Raw genomic sequence first — 26580 nt, 5'->3', positions numbered from 1 at the left:
TTCAGTTTGGAACCTGAAGAAAGAACAAAGTGTTCAGGTGTCCTTTGTAGCCTCGGCCTCCACTGGTGCCAAAACAGATTTCACACTAAGTTTCGTTTATACCTTGATGGTAGCCATAGTTGTGCTTTCATGTCCTGTCACTGATCAAGGCTCATACTGAAAACCTCTCTGTCGGGGGAGAGGGGGGCAGGGTGTGTGTGTGTGTGTGTGTGTGTGTGTGTAGTACGTAAGGGGCTCAGGTGGCTGCCTCCACACCAGGCTGTGGTTTGGGCAGGCAATTTAACCAGTCCCTTATAGGGGTGGGTCGCTCAGTCGGTTGAGCGTCAGACTTCGGCTTGGGTCATGATCTCACGGTTCGTGGGTTTGAGCCCCGCATCGGGCTCTGTGCTGACAGCTCGGAGCCTGGAGCCTGTTTCGGGTTCTGTGTCTCCCTCTCTCTCTGCCCCTCCCCTGCTCACACTCTGTCTCTGTCTCTCTCTCAAAAATAAATAAACATTAAAAACAAACAAACAAACCAGTCCCTTATAGTTATGGCCCTTCCTTTATTTCTATCGTCTCAGCCTTTCTACTGAACCTAGGAATCCCCACTGGGTGGTAAACAGACTTATATGTTACCCCCTATAAAATGTAGCCTCTGCTTTGTTATCTTAACTGTATCTTAGGGTTATTATGTTACTTCTCCCAGCCCCCAGATAGAAGAGCAAAGCAAGAACCTAAGCATAACCTAAGCCCAAGTCAAGAGTCAGACGCTGAGCCACCCAGGAGCCCCTAATTTTTTTTTTGAGAGAGAGAGAGAGGTGCAAGTGAGTGAGGGGCAGAGAGAGAGAAAGAATCCCTCAAGGGGGGCGGGGAGAGAGAGAGAGAAACAGGGCTCACCTGGGTCTAATTTTTACCAGAAGCAAGGCTTGAGTTCACCTGATGTGGGACTCAAAGCTCACGAACTGTGAGATCATGACCTGAGCTGAAGTCAGATTCTTAAGGATTTAGCCACCCAGACGACCCTGGGGACTTCCATTCCATTCCATATCAGAGCCATAGACCAAGATTCATGAGTACGGATTTCATAAGAATCTGGAAGGTTTATTATTTGTCAAACTCTTGCTATGTGCCAAGCACTGTATGCAGAAAGGGCTGAAACAATGAGCAGAGAGAGTTATGGTCCCTGCCTTCGAGAATTTTGTTTAGTCTTTTCTGAGTTTCCTTGGATTTTCAGTAAACAATGGTATGCTGGAGACTACTGGCCACCTGCAAGATCCTATTGCTAAATTTTCAAGAATGTTTGAGCCAGTTGTTAAACACTATTATTAAAAGTCAAGTTATATAAACTTACAAGTAAATTATATATTAAAAACAAAGATAGTATACATTCAAAACTTGTCTTTGCCTAATTATTTTATGATAACTTGCCATTATTTGTGCTCTTGAGATTATTTATGTTGGTCATATTTGTCTGGTGGAAATACTATACGATGAGCACCTTTTCCTATCTCCATCACCAGTGACATCACAGTGGTAGTTTGGGAGTATATACGCCATGGAAACCAGCAGACACCATACTCAGGTCTTCCCTACCCACCACCCTGCCCCCTGCCCCACTCCCCCCACACACTCTGCCAGCAACTTATCAAGGATAGAGTGTGTGTTGGCAGCCACTGAATTAAAGAGGCAGAGTATCTACGTTCTCAAAGGAAGAAGAAAGACAGAACAACTTGTTTTGGGTCCAAAGAAGAAGGGTCCTAGACCTATGGTATAACAGAGTACAAGTTTTAAAGTAAATTTCTAGGGGCACCTGGGTGGCCCAGTTTGTTAAGCATCCAACTTCAGCTCAGGTCATGATCTTGTGGGCTGTGAGTATAAGCCCCATGTCAGGCTCTGTTCTGACAGTTTTGGAGCCTGGAGCCTGCTTTGGCTTCTGGTTTCCCTCTCTGCCCCTCCACCACTCACGCTCTGCCTCTCTCTCTGTCTCAAAAGTAAACATAAAAAAATAAAGTAAATTTCTAAAACTTAACTCATTCTTCTATGACTTTTATGACTTTAGGATATTACCTTTAATTACTTACTTTAAAAATAAATGCATATTTTAAAAATAAAAGACCAGTTATTTTTTAGGGTTTTAAAAATGAGTTATAAATATTTCAGACATATATAGAAGTAATAATAATTAGAATTTTAAAGGATAATAGTAATATAATCTACTGTTCACTCCCCTAGAGCATGATAATGTGGAACTGGTAATTCACCTCTGATTAAATTGTAGGTAATGGAAAACCACTGAAAAAAACATGCAGGATTAATGTAGTACTTTAGAAAGGTCAATCTGGTGACCCATAGTAAGTATTTAAGAAATAGGTTTCACAGTAGTCCTGGAGAGCCTGGAGTAAACTGTGCCAGTATTAATTTCAGAAAACATAGTCAAGGAGAAAAAATTGGATGTGGTAATGGGCAAGAAAAAGGTACCAAGGTAATTCCAAGAATCTGAACAAGTGTGACAGCATCAGTGACTATGAATCCCTGACCACACCCCTACTGCTCCCTGTAGGCCCTGACCCTGGAGAGACTGTTGAAATTTAGGTTGCTGGTGTTCCACCCCCAGAGTTACTGAGTTAGTAAATGTGAGGGTAGAACCTATTGATCTCCACTTGACATGTATGCAAAGGTTGATGCCAGCCGGAGACCACACTTTTCAGAACTATTGCCTGAACGATATCTTACTTATTTTGCTAAAGCTTCAGACATGTCTTTGTTAAACCAGCAGGGGGAGACAGGTATAAGACGTATCCCCTAAAAATAAACTGCCTTATAATACTAAAGCTCCTTGGAGCTATGATGTTGCCATGGAGACTTCTTAACTATTTTGGAAAGTAGCATGTAAGTTGGTATCAGGTGAGATAATTTTCTGTTGTTTGTGTAAGAATGTATTTTGGTAGGACTAACGTGCAAACTTCTGCAAGCCCTAAGAACTTGGAATCTGGAGTTACACAGCTCTGGCACTGTCAAGCTATGTGACTTTGGAAAAGTTATCTGATGTTTTCTTGTCTTTAAAATAGTCCCTTATTTATGGAATTTTTAGAAGGCCCTGGAACTTTAGTTGGTTATTATTAAAATATTATTATTAAAACTCTGAGTAGTTACTTTCAGGTCTTTAACCTCCCCCAAATTTAGAAATAGTCCAGATAAGGCAAACCATGAGAAACTCTTGAATGCTGAGAACAAACTGAGGACTGATGGATGTGGGGGGGGGGAGGGGGGAGATGGGCATGGAGGAGGGCACTTGTGGGGATGAGCACTGGGTGTTATATGGAAACCATCTTGACAATAAACTATTTGTAAAAAAAAAAAACCTCTCTACAAAGAAATATACAGAATGTTAACCATGGTTAAAAACAAAACAAAACAAAACAAAACAGGGGTGCCTGGGTGGCTTAGTCGGTTAAGCGTCCGACTTTCGCTTAGGTCATGATCTTGTGGTTCGTGGGTTCCAGCTCCGCGTCAGGCTCTGTGCTGACTGCCAGCTCGGAGCCTGGAGCCTGTTTCAGTCTGTGACTCCCTCTCACTCTGACCCTCCCCTGCTCACGCTGTCTCTCTCTCTCTCTCTCTCCTAGAAATAAATAAAACATTTAAAACAAACAAACAAACAAAAAAAGAAATAGTCCAGGTATGTTTAGTTTTTAATAACTAGTGCTCCCGTTATTCGGGTAAAGAATTGAAAACACCCGGAAGGTAATTGTTCTGCATAATCCTAACCTCCCCATCCAAAAAACCTAGGATAGTGAGTTTTTATTAACATGCCTGATCCAGAGAGAGCTCTAATCTGTATTTGACTTCCGAAACTTCAACGCCCAAAGATGGGGAAGAGTGTTTTTTGGACCCAGAGTTGAGATGGGACAGAGGAGATGGATGGGAGCTTCGTTTTGGCAGAGCACTCAAGTGGGATCAGACCAGTCCAGCCAGACCCAGACCAGGCAGCCCTTCCCTAGAGTTGGCATCTACGGGGCACGCATTTGTGTGAAAAGAGTCGCGATCTGCGAACTTTCGAGTTGGTTCCCGTGTTCGGCCAAGTTCGCTAACTTCGAGGATGCTGGCCGCTTCCCGCCAAGGGACACGCCTGCCCGTGACCGCGCTCTTATTGGTCAGACAACAGCCTTGTGGCGTCAGCCGTAGGGGCTCGTCCCTGGCCGGAGAGTCGGCCTGGACGGGGTGAAGTCAGCTAAGGCGTGTCTAGGCCCTGAGAAGCAGTGGGCGGGGTCTGCGGGAAGGTGTGAGGGGGGTTGTTGGGGGCGTGGAGGCGGGGGCCGGTCGGTGGTGACGTCAAGGGGCGGGGCGGTGCAGCTGGCCCCGGGGTAGGTAAGCCCGGCGCCCCGCAGCTGCGCTCCCTTAAGGCGGCGAGCCTCACCAAGTAGTTTCTAGGTCAACTGCCTTGCGAGCTGCCGGTCATGTCCCTGAGAAGCAGCCTCTCGCGTCTCCTCCGGACGCGAGTGCATTCCGTCCTGAAGAAGTCCGTACACTCGGTGGCTGTGATCGGAGCCCCGTTCTCACAGGGACAGGTGAGAACCGGGACCTGGAACCGTGGGGCAGAACCTGGAGAAAGCGAGGGTGGGGTGAGGGACGGGGAGGCGAAGAGAAGATGGGGAGAAACGGAGGGGCACGAAGTGGTGGGTTCTCGCTATTGGGCACCGGGAGAGCACGTGGGGTTTTCACTGGTAGAAGATGAGGAAGGAGATGGAGGGCATCCTGTTTGCGCTGCGGGCGGGGGGCCGCGGGCTGGCGGGTTTCTGCGGCCTCTCCTGGTGGACTGAGAAAGTGGTGGACCCGCTTGGGGTGTTGGGGGAAAGGGGAGGAGGGACATGGAGGGGGAGAAACCGGCCAGAATGCCCGGTGGAAAATCGAGGGAGAAGAGGTTGAAGAGAGCGACTGAGGATTTAAGGCTTCAGGGTCTATTCTCAGAAAGCGTTCACTGGCGGGGAAATTGGCGCTGCCTGCTTTAGCGGCGGGAGGACGGGAGGGGCTGTTTTGTTCAATGAAAGAAACCTGCAGTCGTGGAGAGCTCACAGCTCGAGAAGCCCGGGCTTAGGCCTTGGCCAGCCACATTCACACATCCCCAACCACCGCATCCTGACCTGGCTCAGCCCCTGCCCCTGTCTCGGCCTCTGCTTGTTCTGACCACAGCGACGGTCTTGGAAGGTTGATTGGATTCCAGTAATGGTTCTCTTTCCCTCTTTTCCTGCAAGTGTTTGAAATGAGCAGTTCTCAGGTGAAAATAAAAGGAAGGGCTAATGCTCTCAGGTTTTCAGAGGGATCTGTTGGGAACCAAGTATAGAATTAGCAAATTTCTGTATTTTTCTGAAATAAAGTGGTATTATTTCCAACCCTCTAACCTCACATCTAAGTGTGTAATTTGTGTGACAGAAAAGAAAAGGAGTGGAACATGGTCCCGCTGCCATAAGAGAAGCTGGCTTGATGAAGAGACTCTCCAGTTTAGGTAAGTAGCTGGATTTTAGATGTCTGTGATGGCTGGTCACAGACCAGCTCAGAGTCTCCTCTTCTGGCCCAGGGACTGCCCAGTATCCACTGTGTACTTGGGAAGCATCTCTCATCCTCCCTCGAATTCTGTCTGCAGTTCAGAATCTGAGAGTCTTCAGGCCAAGTCTTGTTGTAATGAAGAGAGTAACTGTGTGTGGAAGGCAAGGAGGTGGAGTGAGGCCGGGCCTGGGACAAGCTTAGTGACTGCAAACCAGTGCTAAGAATGCTAGGTCCAGCTCTAAGCGCTCAGCCTTTCCCCCTCAAATTCTAGCCCTCTTAACTCTGTCATGAGGCGCTTCTGATTCATCAGTCTAGTCAGTTTCCTCTCTCCAGTGTCATCAGTTTCCTCCCCAGGATGAAGAGCTTTATGTTACTGTAAGCAGAGCCTTAGAGCAGTGTTTCTCAAACTTCCCTGATTATGAAAATCACTTGGGTTACTTGTTTAAAACTACAGGGTCCTAGGCTCCTCCGTGGAATAGTGTGGTTTATTGGCTCTGTGGTGGGACCCAGACATGTGCACTTTCGCAAGCGCCCAGATAATCCGCAGTAAAATTGCAGTTGTGTAAATAGGATACTACTCTAAACTTACTGAACCTGGCCCGAAGGTAAATGACGTTTATATAGTAATAGAGAACACTTCTTTTGGTTAGAAGGCACCAAATTCCAACTTGAATGGTAGAAGGTTTCTTCCTTCTATTTCACCTGAATGTTTGTAGCTGCTTTTTAAGGCCGTTTCCTCCATTCACATTAGGACCATTCACAGATCTTTTCTGAAGCTGTAAGTGTAAAATGCATGGCACCAGGGAGCTGTAGGTCCTGAAGATCATCATGTGGAATCTCAGTGAGCTACAGATCCCTTCCCTGCTTTTGCTTTGAAACCTCCTCTGCTGATTATTGAGTCCATTAGGGTGGATTGTCTCCTAAGACAGGAATAATGAAGTCACCAAAATCACCTTGAGTTGAGGTGTACTTCATATACCTCTGGCTACACTTAGATGTGGTGTCTTTGGTTGAATATTCAAAACTCTTCTCTGTTAAATAATTACAGTTCCTTCTTTAATAGGCTCTCTTTTTAAATCATTTTTTTAAAGTCTATTTATTTTGAGAGGATGAGAGAAAGCGTGAGCGAGTATGTATATGCACCTGCCAGAAAGGGGCAGGGAGAGAGAATCCCAAGCAGCCTCCATGCTGTCAGCACAGAGCCTGATGTGGGGCTTGACTCATGAACTGTGAGATTGTGACCTGAGCTGAAACCACGAGTTAGATGCTCAAGCTACTGAGCCACTCAGGTGCCCCTCTTTCTCAATCATTTTATTAGCTCTCCAGGTTCATCATCAAAGATTAAAGATAAGATTTAGTTTTAATGTCATAAGTTACCTAAACTAAAGGGAAGAAGTTTCTATTCCTGCTTATAAATGAGGATATTGTCCCTTTAAATGCCTTTTTAAGAGTTTTTTCTTTAAGTTTATTTATTTTGAGAGAGAATCCTGAGCAGGCTCCATGCTCTCAGCACAGAGCCCGATGGGTGTGTGGTTCTATCCCAGGACCCTGGCAGTGTGACCTGAGCTGAAATCAAGAGTCAGACGCTCAAACAACTGAGCCACCCAGGTGCCCCAAAACCCTTTTTAAAGGCATCGTTTTACACTGGAGATGACAATCTCTGGTGATCACTAGTTTTTAATACTGGATAAACCTCTGCAGCCCATCTGATGAACTGGGCCTGGCCTTGCTTGAATTGCCTGCTCAGTGCTCAATTCAACCTTAAGAGACTGAGGAAATCAATTTCAGCCTCAGACACAGGACACATTTATAATGTTCAGCTGAGGCTGCTGCTTGAGGGGGGAAGGGCACATTTATAGCAGCCTCCCTTACTCATGCTTTGTAGACCTTTCCTGTCCTAGCTTATGGAATTTTCCCACTCCAACCTGGAAAAAGCCATTCTCCCTCAAATACTACTCCCTCAAATAACTCTTCTGTAAACTCTCAACCTACAGTGATGATGAAGCTTCAGTTTATTTGGTCTTCCCTTTAATTTTTTCAGATATTTTCTGTTTTACAATTTATATCCTTACCCTGAAGCAGACACTGGAAGGCCAGTATCAACAGCAGCCCAAAATAGAATCTCCTTGCATATTAATAAGATTGTGGCACTCAGCAGATTTCCAGCATGTGGTTTTGGCCAATCTCCAGAAATATGTTGGAGAGAAGTACCACAAGAAGTTTCAATTGCTATATTGTAAAACCGTACTAAAGTAGCAGAGTACTTACAAATAAGTAGCATGGGTCAAGTTTCAAGGGACAGAAGACCCATGGAAAGGTAACTTTCACAAATCCCTTTGTTCCTTGCTTTCAAATCCGCTGTCACAGGCTGCTGGTGTTACCATAGCATTGGTCAAACTTCCTGTTTTCTTGAATGTATTTAACTTAGTGTCTGCCTTTGGTTTTCCCTGTTCCTGGGTTTAGTAAGGATACACAATGGTTTGTTGCTCTGACCAGTAACCACTTCTTTTAGTATCTAAGGAGAGCCTGAGAGAGATGAAGAGGCAGTTGCTGTGGCAAGGCTCAGATGCAGTGTCTCTGCTACTGATTCTGGTTCGCTCTGACAGCCATGGTAATTTGCCCCTTTTTTTCTTCAGTGGTTAAGTGAATGTTCTGTGGGGAAAGTTGGCTGTAAACTGAGATGAACAGTTTTCGGCTTTTATCATTGTAATTAGGTAACCTGACTCAGCTGTGGTACTGAAAAGCCGTTCCAGCCACTGAAACAACTATCTAAATTAACTGCCACTGTGACCAGGCCAAGAGTCCTGGAGTTCACTCAGGAAGCTATGTGGGAGCTACTCTGATTACCCTCAACTAGGCTAGAGACCTTTGTTCTTCCTGTTCCAGTGGGTGCTCCATCAGAGAGAACAGGAATCTCTGGTTGAGACCCAAGAACCTGGTCTGCATTAGGAAGAACTGAGAGAGGGCCTGAGGTAGCTGCTTAACGTGAAGATCTGAGGTATGAGAGCTGTTCATTTGGTACAGATTGGTGTGTGAGTTCAGGGGTGTGTATTTGCTTTCAGTGGTTGGTAGAGAAAATCGGCATTCCTAAGTTTAGTTCTATAATACTGATCCCTCAGCCTGGCTTCCACCCTGCTGTTTCACTGAAACTACCTTGAGCAAGCCCACGGATTTGTCAGCCTTTATTTTGCTGGATCTTTATATTGTACAACTGACCACGTTATTCTGGAAATACTCTGTTAGTGAAGACACCTCTCCCTTTTGAGTCTTTTTTCCATCGACTAGTCCTTCCTGGATGACTGTGGGATCCTCCTCTCCTTCCCAACCCTCAAATATTGACCCCAGTGTTCCTCCAACTTTGTTCTAAGGAGCCTCACCCTGCTTTCACAGATGTCTCAAACTCAACTTGTTCAAAACAATATCCATTATCTTTTCCCTCAAATCCACTTCTGTCTTCCCACTGTCTGTTTCACGCTATCACTCATTATCCAATTACTCAAGTCCAACTCTAAGACCATCACAATCCTTTGTTTCTTCCCTTTTGTGCCTTACGTCTGTTGATTACAAGGTCTTTTTTTCCCCCTCCTAAATGATTAGAGTCCTTCAGCATAATGGTACTGCTGTACTTGTGTCCTTCTGACACCTGACTATCTTTCCTGTGGTACCTTTTGTCCCATTCTTGCCTTCCTTGGTTCACATTCTTTGCTGCCACCAGAGCGAGCTAAGACTATTTCTCCTTTGCTTAAAGGCTTTCCAGGGGCACCTGGGTGGCTCAGTAGGTTAAGTGTCCCACTTCAGCTCAGATCATGATCATGCAGTCTGGGAGTTCGAGCCCCATGTCTGGCTCTGTGCTGACAGCTCAGAGCCTGGAGCCTGCTTCAGATTCCATGTCTCCCTATCTCTCTGTGTCCCTCCTCCACTCACACTCTGTCTCTCTCTCTCTCAAAAACAAATAAATGTTAAAAATTTTTTAAAAATCTTTCCATGCTTGCTTTTACATGCAGCCATGTTTCTCAGTCTTGTCATTCATAAACCATCTTTGCTAATCTGCCATATTTTTCATTTTGGTGTTTTTCTTTAAAATGGATTTAAATTTTAAATTTTCATTTCATAATTTTAAAATGTAGTCTGACCCTATAATAAATCGTGAAATCTCAGGCTTGTACTAGATACATTTTTCTAATACATTCTCATTTAATAATTTTCCATTTTGATATCTGTGTTTCAACCCCTAGCGCTATGTGTTTCACACATCAGCCAATAGGACAGCTGCTTCATAATCTGACCCTCATTAACCTCAGCCTTCTCTCCACCTGCATTCTGCCTTATTTTCATTGTTGCTAGAGTTGTGGGCCCTTGACCTAGGCTCCACCAACAGAAGCACCCATCCTCCGCTTTCACTTGAGATTCAAGAAGAAAGGACAGCAAAGAATAAATTCTGTGATGGGCAGGGGTGGTAGCAGTGCTAGCAGGGGCTTCTGTCCAGTGTCAGTGGGGTCTGCCATGCCAGCTACATGCAGTTCTGTTCCCTAGTAGTGGAAGCGACAGCAGCAATGGGATCTTTCCTGGACCATCCTGCAGTATGACTTTTGGAGCCGTTATTCCTGGTAATATGGCCTTTAAACCAGATATTGGCCTTCTTAAAGATTCTGGGAGTTCACCAAATTGGATAAATTGCTTTTCTGCTGTAATTAGCCAGAATTGGTTTCTGTTGCTTGCAGCTTAGAGATCCTGATTGATCTAGTTTACATACTCCGGTGAGGAAAAAATTGCCACGTGGACTGGAATATTCAAAACCCTCTCTCTAGGCTCTTGATAATAAATCCTTGTTCTTTTGGTTGCTTTTTCCCTAGTACTTGACACAATCTTCTTGTAAGTTAATATAACTCATTAGGTTACAGTTTCTTTGGCCTTTGGTTAATTTAGGACTATATCTTCATCTTTTTGGATATCAGCAACTCTGTTCTCTTGGTGCTTTGATTTTGATTTTTGAACCGTTATGTTCCTTAATGTGACTTGTGAAAACAGCCTCAAGTTTTAAAGATATTTTCAAGTTCCAGGCATGCCTGACTGTTGTAAACAAACCTACTTTCATGTGTTACTGGGACTTAAAAAATCATTTTCAATATTTTAGATCTTAAGCATAAGAGATCTTAAGCATTAAGAGGGTTAGAAGACTGTACACATTTGCTAAAACTCATTGAACTTAAACTCGTAATATAAAGCATGCATCAAAGCTTCTTAAACATTTTCAGGTTTCTTTTTTTTCCTTTAAAAATATTTTTTTAATGTTTGTTTTTGAGAGAGAGCACATGTGAGTGGGGGAGGGGCAGCGAGAGAGGGAGACAGAGGATCTGAAGCAGGCTCCTGCTGACAGCAGAAAGCCTGATGTGGGGCTTAAACCCATGAACTATGAGATCATGACCTGAGCCGAAGTTGGATGCTTTGACTGAGCCACCCAGGCCGCCCCTCAAGTTTGTGTCTCAGGAACAGCTTTTAGTCCCTAAAAACTAGCAAGTTCATTCACTTCCATATTCAAAAAATTTGAGCACTGCTAAGGCTTGGATACTGGGAATATAATAGTGAACAGAACATCCTTATTATCTTGGAGCTCATTCTAACAAAGAGTGGTTGGAAACTGACATAGTAAAACCTATGGTACGTCACGTGGTAATGGGTACTATGGAATAAATGAAAAGCAAGAGATGGGGGCTACTAAGTAAACATTGCACACGTAGATGGGGAGGCCTCACTCAGAAGGAGTCCTGTGAGCAGACCTTTGGCAGGTGAAGAAAGGAATGATGTGCATACCTTGGAGCATTTCAGACAGCTGGAACAGTAAGACCCAGAGATAGAAAGGTGTCTGGAATGTTCACAGAAAAAAAGCTAATACTGAGCTCTAGCTGGTGATTACTGTGTGGGCAGGGGAGGGCCTTCTGTGCTTATCTCCAGTTTTTCAAGAAAAGCCAGAAATCTGGACTTTTATGGGAGATCTGCATTGTTTTAAGAAGAATCTATATCTATACAATGGAATATTATTGAACCATAAAATAGGAATGAATTGCTAATTCATGCTACAGTATGGATGAACCTTGAAAGCATAATACTAAGGGAAAGAAACCAGACACACAAGACCACACTGCATGATTCCATTTATATGAATTGTCCAGAATAGGCAAATCCATAGAGACTGAAAGTAGACTAGTTCCAGGGACTGGGGTGGAGAAGGCAATGGGGAGTGGCTGGCAGTGGGCACTGGTTTCTTTCTGGAGGGTAATGAAGCTGTTGTGTACTTAGTAATTTGCTTAGCCATATGCTGTAGCAAAAGCATACATCCCTGATGTACCTGAACAAAGGCAAATATCTTAAAGACATTGGGATTTGGCAAATATCAGTGTAATGAATCTTATAAAAACAGCAAAGAATTTAACTTACACATTCATTTCAAAGCTGTTTGATCCATCTATCATAATCTAGACATTGTGCTATATTCTTGCTATAGTGTCATTGTTAATTTTTTAAGAACAAATAATGATACCTGTTAGGATGGCCAGCATGAAAAAACCCAGAAGCTAACAAGCATTGGTAAGGTTGTGGAGATATTAGAAACCCTTGTGCACTGTTGGTGGGAATGTAAAATAACTTCGGTGCTGTCGAAAACAATATGGTGGTTTCTCAAAAAATTAAAAATAGAGTTAAAATATGACCCTGCAATTTCACTTCAGGCATATACATCAAAGAATTGAAAGCAGGGTCGTGAAGAGCTATTTATACACCCATGTTAATAGCATTATGCACAATAATCAAGCATATGACGGAATATTAGCCTTAAAAAAAGGAAGGAAATTCTGACATCTGTTGTAACATTGGTGAAACTTGAGAACATGATAAGTGAAATAAGCTAGTCACAAAAAGACAAATACTATATGATTCCACTTATGAGGTACCTAGAATAATCAAATTTGTAGAGACAGAAAACAGAATGGTGATGCCAGTGACTGGGGGAAGGGAGAATTAAGAAATACTGTTTAAGGAGTACAGAATTTCAGTTTTGCGAGATGAAAAGAATTCTGGAAGTGGATGGTAGTCATAAAGGTTATATAAAAATGTCAATGTGCTTAATACCACTTAAAATGCTATTCTTAGGGGTACCTGGATGGCTCAGTTGGTTAAGTGTCTGACTTCAGCTCAGGTCATGATCTGACAGTTCATAAGTTTGAGCCCTGCGTCTGAGCTGTCAGCTCAGAGCCTGGAGCCTGTTTCAGAGTCTGTGTCTCCCTCTCTCTCTGCCCCTCCCCTGCTTGTGCTGTCCCCCTCTCAAAATAAATAAGCATTTAAAAAATTTTTTTAAATGGTTATTTTTAGGGGCACCTGGGTGGCTCTGTTGGTTAAGGTCAGACTTCAGCTCAGGTCATGATCTAGAGGTCCGTGGGTTTGAGTCCTGCATCAGGCTCTGTGCTGACAATTCACAGCCTGGAGCCTGCTTTAGATTCTGTGTCTCCCTCTCCCTCTGCCCCTCTCCCACTCACATTTTCTCTGTCTCTCTGTCTCAAAAATAAATAAAACACTAAAATTTTTTATTGTTATTTTTAAATATTTTTTTAAAGTTTTTAGAGAGAGACAGAGCGAGTGAGGGAGGGACAGAGAGAGAGAGAGAGAGAGAGAGAGAGAGAGAATTCCAAGCAGGCTCCATTTTGTCAGCATGAAGCCTGATGTGGGGCTCAAACTCATGAACTGTGAGATCATGACCCGAGCCGAAACCAAGAGTTGATCGCCTAAACTGACTGAGCCACCCAGGTGCCCTGCCCCCCATAATGGGATATTTTTATGTGTATTTTTACCACAATTTAAAGGAAAATTTTAAAAATCAGTTAGAATGTTAGAATGTGAATTAAGAACAAGGTTGTAGCTTCTCTTAGGACCTAATAATACTTGTGCTTAAAGAATTTCTTTTTGGCTTTTTAGCACATTGTTTTGCTCTATAAATAAAAGCTGAGAATGAACAAACAAAAAAATGTAAAGCCTGTCCTGATGACTTTGAGAAACTTTCCCAAGGTCCTACAGTCAGCAGAAGTAGTTGAGAATCTCATTTCTTGCTGTATATGACCTGATGCCTGGATCAGTACAGTCAGCTGCCTTCTCAGCTCTTGTGGCAGCCAAAGAAACTCCGTGGCACCATCATAAATGTGTGTCTCCTGCTTCTTAAAGCCCTCTGTGTTCCCAGTGTATTCCCTCTCCAATTTTCCTGGACGGATAGTTCAAGTCTTTACCCATAATCCTCATGGCCTTGTCTTTCCAATTAAGGCATCGATTCCCTTAGTTTTTCTCCCTGTCCCCCAATTAGCTGTATCGACCGAAAATTCTTACCCTCAGAGCATGAGGAATGCAGTCCTCCCAGTATTAGGGAGATGCGTGTGAAAAGAGCACAAAATGACAATGGGTTAAGAAAAATAATTTCACTCTCCAGTAAACAGAATCTGGAGAGAAGTCCAGAGCTGGTTTGGCCACCGTGTGTTTGAAGTTCAGGCCCAGATTCTTACCTTACTGTGCTACCAGCAAGGCCTCTGTCTAATGGTCCCAGATGGTGTGGCCTCCATTTCTGGCAGCAGGGAGCAAGAATGGACAGAAGTGGGCAAAGGAAGAACCCGTACTTTCTCTTAAAGGAAGTTTCCAAGAAGTTGCAGGATGCTTCTGCTTATCCTGTTGGACCCAAAGGGCCACATGGCCATATCCAGGCACAAGGGAAGATGCTGAGTTTAGTCTCCTTTCTAAGAGGTCCTGCTCCCAGCTGAAGTTCTGTCTCTGCAGAAGAAGCGAAGAACAGATCTTGGACCAATAACAAGAAGTCCTCCCACTTCCCTGGGTTCTAGATCCCATCCCTTCTGCCCCTTGAGTGTTCTTGTTTAGCAATTCTCCCTTCCCTCCCCTTGTTTCTCAACTTCTAACTCATCCCTTCAATAAATAACTGCAAATCTTACCATGCTGCCATCCTCCTTGGTCTTTATGTAGCCTTCCAGTTGTTGTCCAGTCGTTTCTCTTCAGAGCCATCATCCTGGCTTCTCTGCTGCCCTTTCACGCTGCCACTTGCTATAATATGACGTCCTGAGCCATCATTGCAATGAAACTGGTTTTGCCGAGGTCTTGGACCTCCTGCTTCTTAACGTGGTAGACACTGCAGCATTCACCTTATTTGACACTGTCTGCCACTTTTCCCTTATTGAAACAGACACCATTCTGTTCTGGTTTTAGCTCTTTAGGTTGCTTTCCTAGATCTTCTGCTACCCACCCTATACATGCTGGGGTTCCTCGGGGCTTCTCTGCCCTTGATCCTCTTGGTTTAATGTCTTGGTTGGTAGTTTTTCTGTCACTTGTATACTGATGTCTCCAAAGTTTTAGTTCCAACACTTGTTTCTGCTCTCAGCGCCAAGCTTGTATCCCAGCTGCCATCTGTGTGTATCTTCTTTCTAACTTTCTTATTATGGAAGTGTTCAAACACAACAAAAGTAGATATGGTGATATAGTGCATTTGTCATGTCTGTTGCCTAGCGTCAGTCAATACATGGCAATCACCCTACTCCATGCCTTTTGAAGCAAATCACAGACCTATTGTTCATCTGCAAATATTTCATTAGATATCTTCAAAATATAAGAATTCTTTAAAATTTAACCATAATACCATTATCACACCTAAAAGAATATCAAATGTTCAGTGTTGGGGAAATATAATAATAGTAAAATCTTTTCCCAACCAAGAGAACCTTTCTATAAAAGTAGTAGAGAAATAAAATTGGATAAGCATTCAATCAGGCAATCCGCTAAGAGAGTGCAAAGATCAAGAAATCCCACAGGTGCAGCCCATTACATGTTTTCAAGATCAATAATTAGTCCTCTGGTTGGAGGACTTGACAGTAACATTTGTCAGAGCTCATCCTAACTTTATCGTAGAAATTTGAACAACCACCAGAGAGAAAACAAAATTCTCATGTCCTAAGGAGGAGGTAGTTTTGAAAATTGGGGCAGGCTGTCCACTCCTTGTGCCCACACAAGTTAGCCTCTGAATTTCCAGTCCTTGAGGGAAACATTCCTGGGGTAGGAGACTGACAAGAGGCTTATTTAATGTTATAAAGACTTACGTGCCTTTGAAAAGGACAGAGAAGGAAATTCTGAAACGAAAGGGAGCCAGGAGCCTTTCCGCTTCTAAACAGGGAAAATTAAGTATATTAAACCAGTTAATGTTGACATTGTTCGACTTAGGCTTTTTGCGCTGCTTATTTACAGTTTGTTTGGGGATCTTTATCTTTTTCTTCTTCTTCTTCGCAGTGTATTTGTGGAGCAAACTAGGTCATTTGTATAATAATCTCTGTTTCTCTGTTTGAATTTTGCAGATTGCATCCCTGTGGTGTCTTGTGATGTGTTCTTTTGTCTTTCCTATAAACTAATAATTGGATCTAATCTAGATCCTTGGTCAGATTCAGGCTTTTTTTTTTTTTTTTTTTTTTTTCCTCTTGCAGTTCTGCTGCAAAGTTGGTGGCAATATACACTTCCCATCAGAACTGGTGTTATTCATCATTGAGCATTGTGTAGAATTGATCCATGTACTCGTTTCCATGTATTTTCAACAGGATGGTCTCTAACATTTCAAGGCCATCTATCCAGAACTGACTTCATCATCTCCACTCCCTTCCCCTGTGTCTTTCTCATCTTTAGTGGGAGAGCCAGAAAGCTGCAGGGCAGGCCCGTTACTTCTACACCCCCTCTAAGTATTGCTGGAATCTACTACTTTATCTTTATAGTCTCCTTGTGGAGCTGCTCTTCTCCAGGGCGGTCCATTTCCCTCAGGCCCTCCGAGCACTAGATCTGCAGTGTAGATTTGATTTCTCACTTCCTCACTTGAAAACCTCAGTAGCTCCCTACTGCTTGGGATCTGCCCCCGCCCCCTATTCCTGCCTCTTCTTTCCACAATCCTCCCAGGAACCCTGGGCTCAGGGGAATTGTGAATTGTTCCGTAGGGCTGAAGGTATTATGTGCCTCCTCTGCTTGGTAAGCCATTCCCCCTTCCCGTTATTCCTGGCTAATACCTTCAAGATTCAGCTATTGTCCCAGATAAGTCCTCCTGGCTCTTCCTGGGTCTGAGTCAGAACCTTCCTCTGCTTCCTTCACGCCCTGTGCATGGCTGCTTCATAGCAGTAAGCACTGGACTGTCCTCTCACCGGGCTGGGAGCTCATTGAACTCTGCAGCCATACCTCATCTCCACATCCTCAGGACCTAGAGAGCTGGGCACACAGGAAGTACATAGTCCGCCTGAGCTGAAGGAAGAGAGAGGCCAGCATCCTAGCTTTCTCCTATAACTTCATTCACATCATGCCCCAGGGATTTTCCCAGATCATGTTTCCTTTCTCTCGAAATGATTGGCTTCTCAGAAGCCAGCTGAACTCCCCATTTTTGGATTTTTGTGATGTATGACTCAGAGTAACTGGCATATATCAAATTGTTTTAACTCTTACAAGGTACTAGGCTACTAGTTGATGAATTTATTTAAGCTAAATGTAAAAGTAGGCGATAACAGCCAGTTGTTGTCCCCTCTTTGAAACCTGTGTTTGTGCATCAGGACCTGAGTCACTGATGGTGACTGCTTCAAGTCAGGCTGGCCTCTAGTTACTTTAGAGAGCTGTTGCATTATTTATTTTAATATCCAACATAGCACAGTTCAGAGGCCTGGAACCTAAGGGATTACTGTGGTTGGTTTAAATAATTTAGACTTTGAATTGATTTTTTTTCCTTTTTGTTAAAAAAAAATTTTAATGATTATTTTTGAGAGAGAACAAACGCGAGTTGGGGAGGGGCAGAGAGCGAGGGAGACACAGAATCCAAAGCAGGCTCCAAGCCTGACATGGGGCTCGAACCCACTAACTGGTAGATACTGACCTGAGCCCACGTCAGATGTTCAACTGACTGAGCCGCCTAGGCGTCCTTCCCTCTCTCTTAATGACCAAACTCTCTTGGTAGTGAGGATGTAGTAATATAATAGATGTGCCTAACACTGAGATTGGGAGAAGACAGACCAAATCTTCCTGGCTCCTTACCCCCTTCCAAGAGACCGGAACTACGAAGTAGAACACTCCTTCCTGTGTGACGCAAGAATTAAGTCACCGCAGGGTGTGGCATTGTGGTTAGGGCTTCAGAGAATTGGTGTTCCAAGATTAATTGGTTTTGCCTTTATATTCTTTTATAGGAGATGTGGACGATTCAAGTTGTGAGAACCGGACTCTATAGGCGCCATTTCAATGAGAAATCAGTGGGCTTGTGTTTGCTGTTTTTCACCAGAAACTGATTTTATCAAAATGACATAGTCCTATTACAGACAGGTTTGGGGAAGTCTTGGGTTACACCATCAGTTTCAAGGAAAAGGGTAGGGTGGGGAGACAAACCACAAAGGTGCTTCACCCAGTTGAACTAATACATAATCCTTAGCATGTGTAGGCTTTTCCTTGTTATCTCACTTAATACTCCTGGAAAGCACGTGAGATAGGGCAAGCTCAGGAACTAAACTTGGTTGGAGATCTTGACTCTTTTAGGAAGTTAGGGGCCGGAGGGCAAGGATTCTTCCTTTTGCATCTGTTGTGGCACTTCTGGCCATCTTGTGGGCACTCTGCTTTCAACCCAGAGTGGTCTGGAATGCAGTCTGTCTGGTTTGAGGTTCTTGGGAACACTCACCAGGAAGCCAGCCCAGGGTCCGGGACAGGGAGCTGTACGTCAGAACTGTTAACTGGCAACGCTATCATCACTAGCCTGATGTGTTTCCCTTTAAGTCCTTTCTGGAACAAGGTAGAATATCAAGAACCTGAAAAAGATTACATATTCTACATATTCTGAAGAGCAGTTTGTTACCCCCTGGGATTGTCACTGTCTCTTCCTGAGGTTATAACTGGAGCAAGCTGAAGTTTTGTTAGCATGCTGACAATGGCAGATCTCTCTTCCAGGGAAGCTCAACAGTCTTGTTCTGAATGAGGGGAAAATGGTTATGTTGCTGTGACTTGTGAAGCCAGAGGAACTCTCCTCTTCACCTCGATCCTGTCTGTGCTGGAAACAGGCTACTGGGGTGCCGTCAGCTAACAGTCCACCTCAGAAGGTCTGAGCTGGTTCACCATGATCTAAAGGCATTAGAGGGCATATACTACTAAGTTTATCTGTAGACAGTGATAGTCTGTTTTCCTTTAGGAGAGGACAGATGTAGCCAGAGAACCAATTATCAAGAAAGCTATAAATGGTGCTGCAGGTCCTCTAAGTTGCATGTCTTGAACTAAAGTTTTGAGTGCTGTATTTGGATTTTTTTAATTAAGGATCACATTCATGCAAAGGCATCTTTTGATACCATGTTTATATCTTTTGATCTTGAGGTACGTGTTAGATGGACATGTCTAAAATGACTGGCCTCGTTGGGTCACCTTCTGTCCTCAGGCCAATGCCACTTACCCTGCCCTGGTCTTCCTCAGCCATGCTCCTCTCTGCCTCAGAACTGGGTGGGGAGGAAGGAGGTGTTGGGAGTCCTGGTTGAAGCAGCCTCCTCAGACTCAGAGTGAACAAATACTGATCTCTGCGTGATAGGATTTCTTTCCTAATGCACTCAATTTATTTTGGATACTGAGTCTAAGAAAAAGAGCAGATTTTTAGAGGCCTCCAGGACACATGGTTGTACAGCCTCTGGCAGTTAAATGCACTAAATAAAAATGTAGGCCTCTCCATTTTCTTTTTTTTAATTAATGTTTTATTTCTGAGAGAGAGAGAGAGAGAGAGACAGCATGAACAGGGGAGAGTCAGAGAGAGAGGGAGACACAGAATCTGAAACAGGCTGCAGGCTCTGAGCTGTCAGCACAGAGCCCAACATGGGGCTCAAACCCACAAACTGTGAGATCATGACCTGTCGAAGTTGGACGCTTAACCGACTGAGCCACCCAGGCGCCCCAAGCCTCTCCATTTTCTTACTGGTAATCAAATGAGTTTACGTTAAATAATAGTCTCTTCAAAGGTCATTACCCAAATCACATTTTAGAGGTAAGAGAAATTCTTATTTCAAGTAGCCTAAAGTAACTGGCCTTCTTTCCCTAATGTAGACCTCTGGTAACATTGCAACTTTGTTTTCAATAAGCTGGTTTTCCAGGTACACTTTTGAGGTTCTAAGGATTCCCAATTACATCCCTTTATAATGCCAGGAATTCCCTTTGTGTGGTGCTAAATCTTCATGTAGCTATATCTCTATAGCTTTAAAAGCCATTAGTGTTAATATTCTCCCAGCATTAAATGAGATCCCTGAGTCTTGTATTTCTCCAAGTTTCACTGACTTGTTATTCCTGACAAGTCATAATAAACATGCCATTCTATTCAGGGATAGTTTGAAAAACAGCACAGTAATAGGTCCCTAGCTTTTCTCAAAACTCTGTTGTTCTGCCAGTGGGCTGCCTGTGGTGTGGTAGACTCTCCCGTGTGCCAGCCCCCTTCTGAACCCATCTCTCCACTTGCTGGGAGCTTGGAAGCAGTGGGAGCTCCCTGTGAGTGCAAGTCAGCAGTGACAGAATGGGGAAATGTTGTCGAAATGTTACCTTTGTGTGAACATTGTCTTCTGTGAGCCTCTACCCTGAGTGATTCAGGTTTGTCCTACACAGAGCTATTAATTTGCGGGATTTCTTCCTCTTAAGTGTGTGGATGACGATAGCAGGAGGACATGACGGTTAGCAGCTATCTGTAACACATCCAGCACGGTATGGCGTATGGAGACAGTCAATTTTATTTTTCCTCCTTTCCTGTCACTGGCTTCCTTCAGGGATTCCTTAATGATCAGGGACCTGAAATAGAAGTGCTGTCCACAGATACTGCTAAGGTCAGGTAGGGCTGTTTTGAATTCTTCCCCACCAGTTGGTTACATCATTCTGTTGATGCACTTGTGTTCTCGTTCCACTCTGATGGAGCCTAGAGAGGTTTATCAAGGCCAAAGGTAACCTTTGGGCCTAAAAGATCATAGTATTCGGTGTATTTTTATTATCAGCACTGGAGAGAGAAGCAGTGAGCCTGTGCCAGTATCTGTGGAGGTTTACTTCTTGTCCACTGCAAGTGAAAAATGAGAGCCCTTTCAAGTTGGTTCTAAATCTGTTTATCACGAGAGTATCTTTGAAGTCAGGTTCATTCTGTCCTGTAGTGCCTTCGTAGAAGGAAGTGCGCCAATGAAACCCGAGGTCTCCTCTGATGAAGACTTGCAGAGGAGTTGACCCAAAACACACAGTCCGACAAAGGGACAGCTGCCTCAAGCATCACAGGCAGATGCTCTTTCCATGTTATAATATTTGCTCTTCACTAGGACTCTAAGGTTCTCTAAAATTTAGTGAGGCCACTTTTTGTGACTTTTGAACTGGAAGAATTTGACATAGCACTCAGATAAAGTAATAGCTTCATTATTACTCTGTTCATCCTGTTCTTACAAAAAAATAAAAAACCTCCCTTCAGCCTCCCCACTCCTGAAAAATGCTGGCCCTTGGGTTACAATTAATGTTCTCTTCAGCCTCCTCTGCATTACTGCTCCAATATGCAAACTTCCCATTTCTGTTAAATTGCTCTGCTGTTTCCAAACCTGGCTTCTGCATTTCTTCTTTCAGAACCTTGTTCCCTGTTTATAAACCCCTGGGCTCTTCTCCAGGGGAGGGGCAAAGAAAGCGGGAGATCCAGAATCTGAAGCAGGCTCCCGGCTCCACACAGTCAACATAGAGCCTGACGTGAGGCTTGAACCTCACACACTGTGAGATCCTGACCTGAGCCGAGGTCAGATGCTCAGCCGAGTGAGCCACCGAGGCTCCCCAAGATTCTTGAGTTCTTAATCACTTAAAATCTGTGGCAGTCGAAATTAAAAGTATTCCTTGCAGCAGGGATTGCAAGCTGTTCACCAAAATTCATCCTCCTTTTCTGGACAGAAGTGAGACCTGATTTGCTGACCAGTGCCATGTGAGCAGGTGTGATGTGCCACTTGTAGGCCAGGGTCTTTAAAAGTAGAAGTTTGCTGGGGCGCCTGGGTGGCTTAGTCGGTTAAGCGTCCAACTTTCGCTTAGGTCATGATCTCGCGGTTCGTGGGTTCGAGCCCCGCGTCGGGCTCTGTGCTGACTGCCAGCCCAGAGCCTGGAGCCTGTTTCGGAGTCTGTGACTCCCTCTCTCTCTGACCCTCCCCTGCTCACGCTGTCTCTCTCCTAGAAATAAATAAAACATTTAAAAATAAATAAATAAATAAAAGTAGAAGTTTGCCTTTTCAAGACTTTCTTCTTCTCCTGCTGCCTTGACCCTGGGGAGACCCAACCTTAGCCACACAGATGGCAAAGCCCTAGTTACAGCAGAACCACAAGTCAGGAGCGTGGTCTCTGAATCACTGCATGAAGGAAAGCCTCCTACTGACCTATAGTATCCACCCTGGATGTTAAAGGAACAAGAAACCAATTTACTGTGTTTGAGCTGTTGTTTGGGGGAAGGTTACTTACAGCAGTTAAGCCTACTCCACCAACCTTATTTAAAAGAATAGTATAGGGGCGCCTGAGAGGCTTAGTCAGTTAAGCATCTGACTCCATCTCAGCTCAGGTCTTGATCTCAGGGCCGTGGGTTCAAGCCCCACACTGGGCTCCACACTGGGTGGAAGCCTACTTAAAAACAAAAAGTATGAATTATGTTTATGCACAGAGTTCTGCAAAGATGTAGTAGTCAAGCCTGGGAAGTGGGGTAGGGACTTTCATCATTAGACACTTCCTTATAAATTTTACAGAAATTTTAATACCAGTAAGGAAAGAAAACAATGAAAAGAGCAACACAGTGCTGGTACAAACTTTACTTGATGTGGGAATCTTTCTTGACCCCTATCCCCCCAGTCCCTGCTGAATTTCCTTTCATTCCCTTAACAGTCCTTGTCCTTCCACTTTTTGGAAAATAAAAAGCAGAAATGGGAGTTCTATAGGGTAGGCAACTCAGGCAGGGCCTTTCAGAATATTAATCCCTTCAGGGGTTCTGGTCCTCAGCTTTGTGGACCCAGGAACAGGAGGGTCTGTTTCATTTAAATTTTATTATTGAATTATAGTTGACACACAATATTAATTTTAGGTACATAACATGGTGATCTGACAATTCTGTATATACGTGATAATTGTAGTTCCCACCTGGCACCAAACATTATTATATTATTGACTATATCCTTTGCCGTACTTTTAATCTCCATGGCTTATTTTATAACCGCAAGTTTGTGTACCCCTTAATTCCCTTCACCTTCTTTGTCCATCCCTCCACCCCGTATCTCTGGCAACTATGAGTTCTCAAATTATTTGAGCCTCCTTCCGTGTTTTAAATTCCACATACAAGTGAAGTCATACAGTATGATCTTTCCGTCTTATTTCATTTATCATAACGCCCTTTAAGTCTGTCCATGTTGTTGCAAAGGGCAAGATTTTATGGCTGAGTAATATGTCATTGTATGTGTATACATCACCTCATCTTTACCCATTCATCTGTGGACACTTAAGTTGTCTTGGCTATCGTAAAAATGCTGCAGTGAACATAGGAGTGCATAGATCTTTTCCAGTTAGTTAGGAACAGAAATCTAGATATGTGCAGAGCTTATCAGGCTTTCCAGTCCAGAGACTCTTGTTAACCATGATGTATAAACCAAAATGCCCAATCAAAATTATGGTAAGCAATAGTCCTTCCAACATCCCCTGTTAGGAGGCCGTCTTGCTGGTATGAGGGCAACAGGGAAACTAAGTGAATAAGCAGAGGAGGCTGTTTGGTGAGTAAGGAAGGAGAGCAAATGGAGTTAGGTAATCTTAGAAGAACCCACTCTCTGGGCTGTAAATTAATCTGGTGACCTGCTTCATGGAGTTACACACGTAATGAGCAAAATCCCTTTATGAAACTAAGTCGGACTGCTTGGAGAGTATTCTTTAAGGCTGCCAGATTCTCTTAAGTTTCTTCTATAGGCTTTCTGCAGCTTTTTTCTGGTAAGTCAGTAACAGTGAGCTGAGTACTGTATTCTGTCATGCTTACTGGAGTCTACAGGTTCCATGATTGGACTTGGATGTTCTCCAAGTTCTGTCACTTATCCACTGGGTTGATTCCTATGTATTTATTTGTCCTGTGAAGTGAGGTAAAGTAGTCTTCAAAAGTTAGTTAATATTAACATTATTTAATTAGATAATAAACCTTTTCTAATTCTATACCTAGTATATGCCAGATATGCATATCTACACCAGATATGCCCTGATGTCTTATACCCATGAAGAACCTACATGCTTGATGTAGCATAAGGGAGTGCAGAGATAAACACAGATATAGCAAGTGTAGGTATGGAGATTCAAAGTCTGTCCAGCCCAAGACTGTTGCCAACAGCAAGACTTGATACTGACTTAAAGTTTCTATTAAATCTAAACTGTGCTCCTGTAGTGAGATCTTGTAAGGTGTATATCCCTTATGGCTTTTTTCTTCTTAAAAGATTTTTATAATATTCTATATGGTCATATTTTTTATCTTGTATCCCAATGATTTTGGTTTCTCATATTCTTCTCTGCCTTCAGTATGTTAAGTTTTCCAGATCTTCTCTGGGTGTTTTTATAGGATTATAAAGTGCAATGACCAAAAGATACATACAGAATTCTGCAGCTATAGCTGTATCTTAATTTTGGAAATAAGTTTTCTATTTTGCTTCCAATATCCCTTTTAGTAGTGATCTCTTGGTTGGCCTTATGTTACAGGCCATTGCTTCTCAAATTTTTACATTCTCTCAGTTGTTTACTTTGAGTCGAGAATGGGCTCAAGAAGTAAAGCTCAGAACTGTACAATTTGAATTCAAGATGGGTCCGTGCTGGTCTAATCCAAATCTTTAACACAAATCTCTGCCAGAATTACTATCCTGTGACTGTTTCCCCCCTCTCCCCCACATACCTAGTCTCCAGTTTGAGAAGCAGGACCTTAAGGATACAATCTGTGGTAACATTATGTTCTCTGATAGTTCAGATCTGTTCATGATAGAGTTGAATTACTTAGTCCTAACCCTTTATGGCATCCAACCAATTGACTGATATAATTGGTTACATGGCAAGACTGGTACTTACGCTAAGGTAAAAATTAACATATAATGACTGGTGTCATAATTCTTTGGAAAATGTGAAATCTAAGCAAAAATATTATAGCATATTGTCAGAATATATCACTAGTTATTTCAAAATTTAAAAAAATTTTAAGATTTTAAGTAATCTCTCTACCCAAAGTGGGGCTCAGACTCATAACTGAGATCAAGACCGGCATGCCCCTCTGAGCCAGCCAGGTGCTCCCCCCAAGAAAAATATTTTTAAGAGAAGTCTGTGCTTTTATTGGTGTAAGAGGCTACTTGAGGGGAATTAAGCTGGAGTGGGTGGCCCCAGTGCTGGGGCCCCATGTTCGTGGGCTTGTAGGTTGGAGAGTACTCCCCTAGGTAGTGGCTGATCATCTTGGGTTTGATATCCACCTGGGTGAAGGCCTTGCTGTTGGAGATGGCCCGCCATGCTGCCTACCTTCTTGCGCAGGACGTTGCTGTCTAGGAGGTGTGTGTTTTCATCACCATCTCCGGCTTCTCTGTAGGCAGTGCCTCTTGGTTTTCTCGCAGGTGCTCTGGGAGCGAGTGCTGCTTCCACCGCCTGTCTGCATCACTGAGTCAGCTGCTCCGAGGATGTGTCCAGCAGCTGGCCTAGGTGCTGGCTGCAGTAGGTGAACCTGTGAGAGGTTCGCTGCTCCTTCTCCATTTCCACCAACCTTTCAGCTTTTTAGAAAAGGTCTCACTAATTTTTTTTTTATATTTATTTTTTGGGAGAGTGCAAGCAAGGGAGGGGCAGAGAGAGGGGAACAGAGAATCTTCAGTTTATGACATGAACATTTCTATGTATTTTTGCTCTAAATTAATAGTACTTAATTTTCTTTAAATCCTATTGGTTCATATTTGGTATTTTACTTTCACTTTAGAACTCTGGGATATCTGAGGTCTAATTGATACTAATTTTGTGATTGTTAGGTTAAGTCAGTGAATGTTTTCTGGGCTTCATTTTCCACAACCCAGCTTTTTTGTCTGCAAAATGGTGTTCCTAATAGGATCTACCCCCACACGACGGCTGGGAGGACTGAGATAATCATGTGACAGTCCTGCCACAGTTATGTGACACAGTTTTACTGTGGCAAAATGAGTGTGCCGTGCACTTTGTCACAAGCTCTTATTTGTGGCCCAGTCCAGTAAGAGTTGGAATAACATATACAATTAATCTTCTCATCCCCAATTTGTTCCCAGGCTGCCACCTAAAAGATTTTGGAGATTTGAGTTTTACTCCAGTCCCTAAAGATGATCTCTACAACAACCTGATCGTGAATCCTCGCTCAGTGGGCCTTGCCAACCAGGAATTGGCTGAGGTGGTTAGTAGAGCTGTGTCAGGTGGCTACAGCTGTGTCACAGTAGGAGGAGACCACAGGTAAGCTGGGATCCAGGGGTGATGGAGGAGCTGGATAGTATGGTGCCTAGGCCTAATGAGTTAGCTTGTCTTCTTCCTCACTTAAAAGTAAAAAAGACTTCAGAATTTTTAGGGTATGATTGTGCATAATAGTTTCTTAAGATCTCTAAGATTCTGAGTTGCTGGAGGTACCTATGGTTTTCATTGTAGGTCACATTGTAGGAGGACACATTCAGAGATAGACTAAGCAAACTTTTTAGACACAGTGTGTTCATGTTTCATGCTTCTCTCTTGAACTGTCTTATGACTTCCATTTGGCTATTTGAGAGAAATGGAAGGATACATTAAAGCATTTTTGTTAGTATGTTCAGATTCTCCACTTGTCATGTGAATATATTCTCTACCTTCACAGTATGGACTCTAGGATCTTTCTCTTAGTGAATCAGCATGTACTTTATTGAGCACTGCTTGGTGTGTTCTCAACTAGGGCTAGGGACTGCGGGGGTTGTGATTTACTAAGACTAGATGAAATAAATACACATGAGATGAAAAAAAAAATTGAATTCTATAGAATTTCAG

The 26580-nt window shown here is 43.4% G+C and overlaps 1 protein-coding gene across 1 annotated transcript in view; it reads left to right on the top strand.

Annotated features, from left to right (window-relative positions):
• Positions 1-4338: 4338 nt before the first annotated feature.
• The window catches only part of ARG2 (arginase 2), a 28833-nt gene continuing 6591 nt past the window's right edge, over positions 4339-26580 (top strand). Inside the window, exons 1-3 of the mRNA XM_039240695.1 lie at positions 4339-4544; positions 5407-5479; positions 25845-26022. Coding sequence (XP_039096626.1) covers positions 4434-4544; positions 5407-5479; positions 25845-26022 — 362 coding nt within the window. The 5' untranslated portion in view covers positions 4339-4433. The remainder of the gene's footprint in view (positions 4545-5406; positions 5480-25844; positions 26023-26580) is intronic.

Source organism: Hyaena hyaena, unplaced genomic scaffold, assembly GCF_003009895.1.
Source record: "Hyaena hyaena isolate Hyena2069 unplaced genomic scaffold, ASM300989v1 scaffold_179, whole genome shotgun sequence".
Taxonomy (NCBI): Eukaryota; Metazoa; Chordata; class Mammalia; order Carnivora; family Hyaenidae; genus Hyaena; species Hyaena hyaena.
This window is presented reverse-complemented; position numbering and strand designations above follow the sequence as displayed.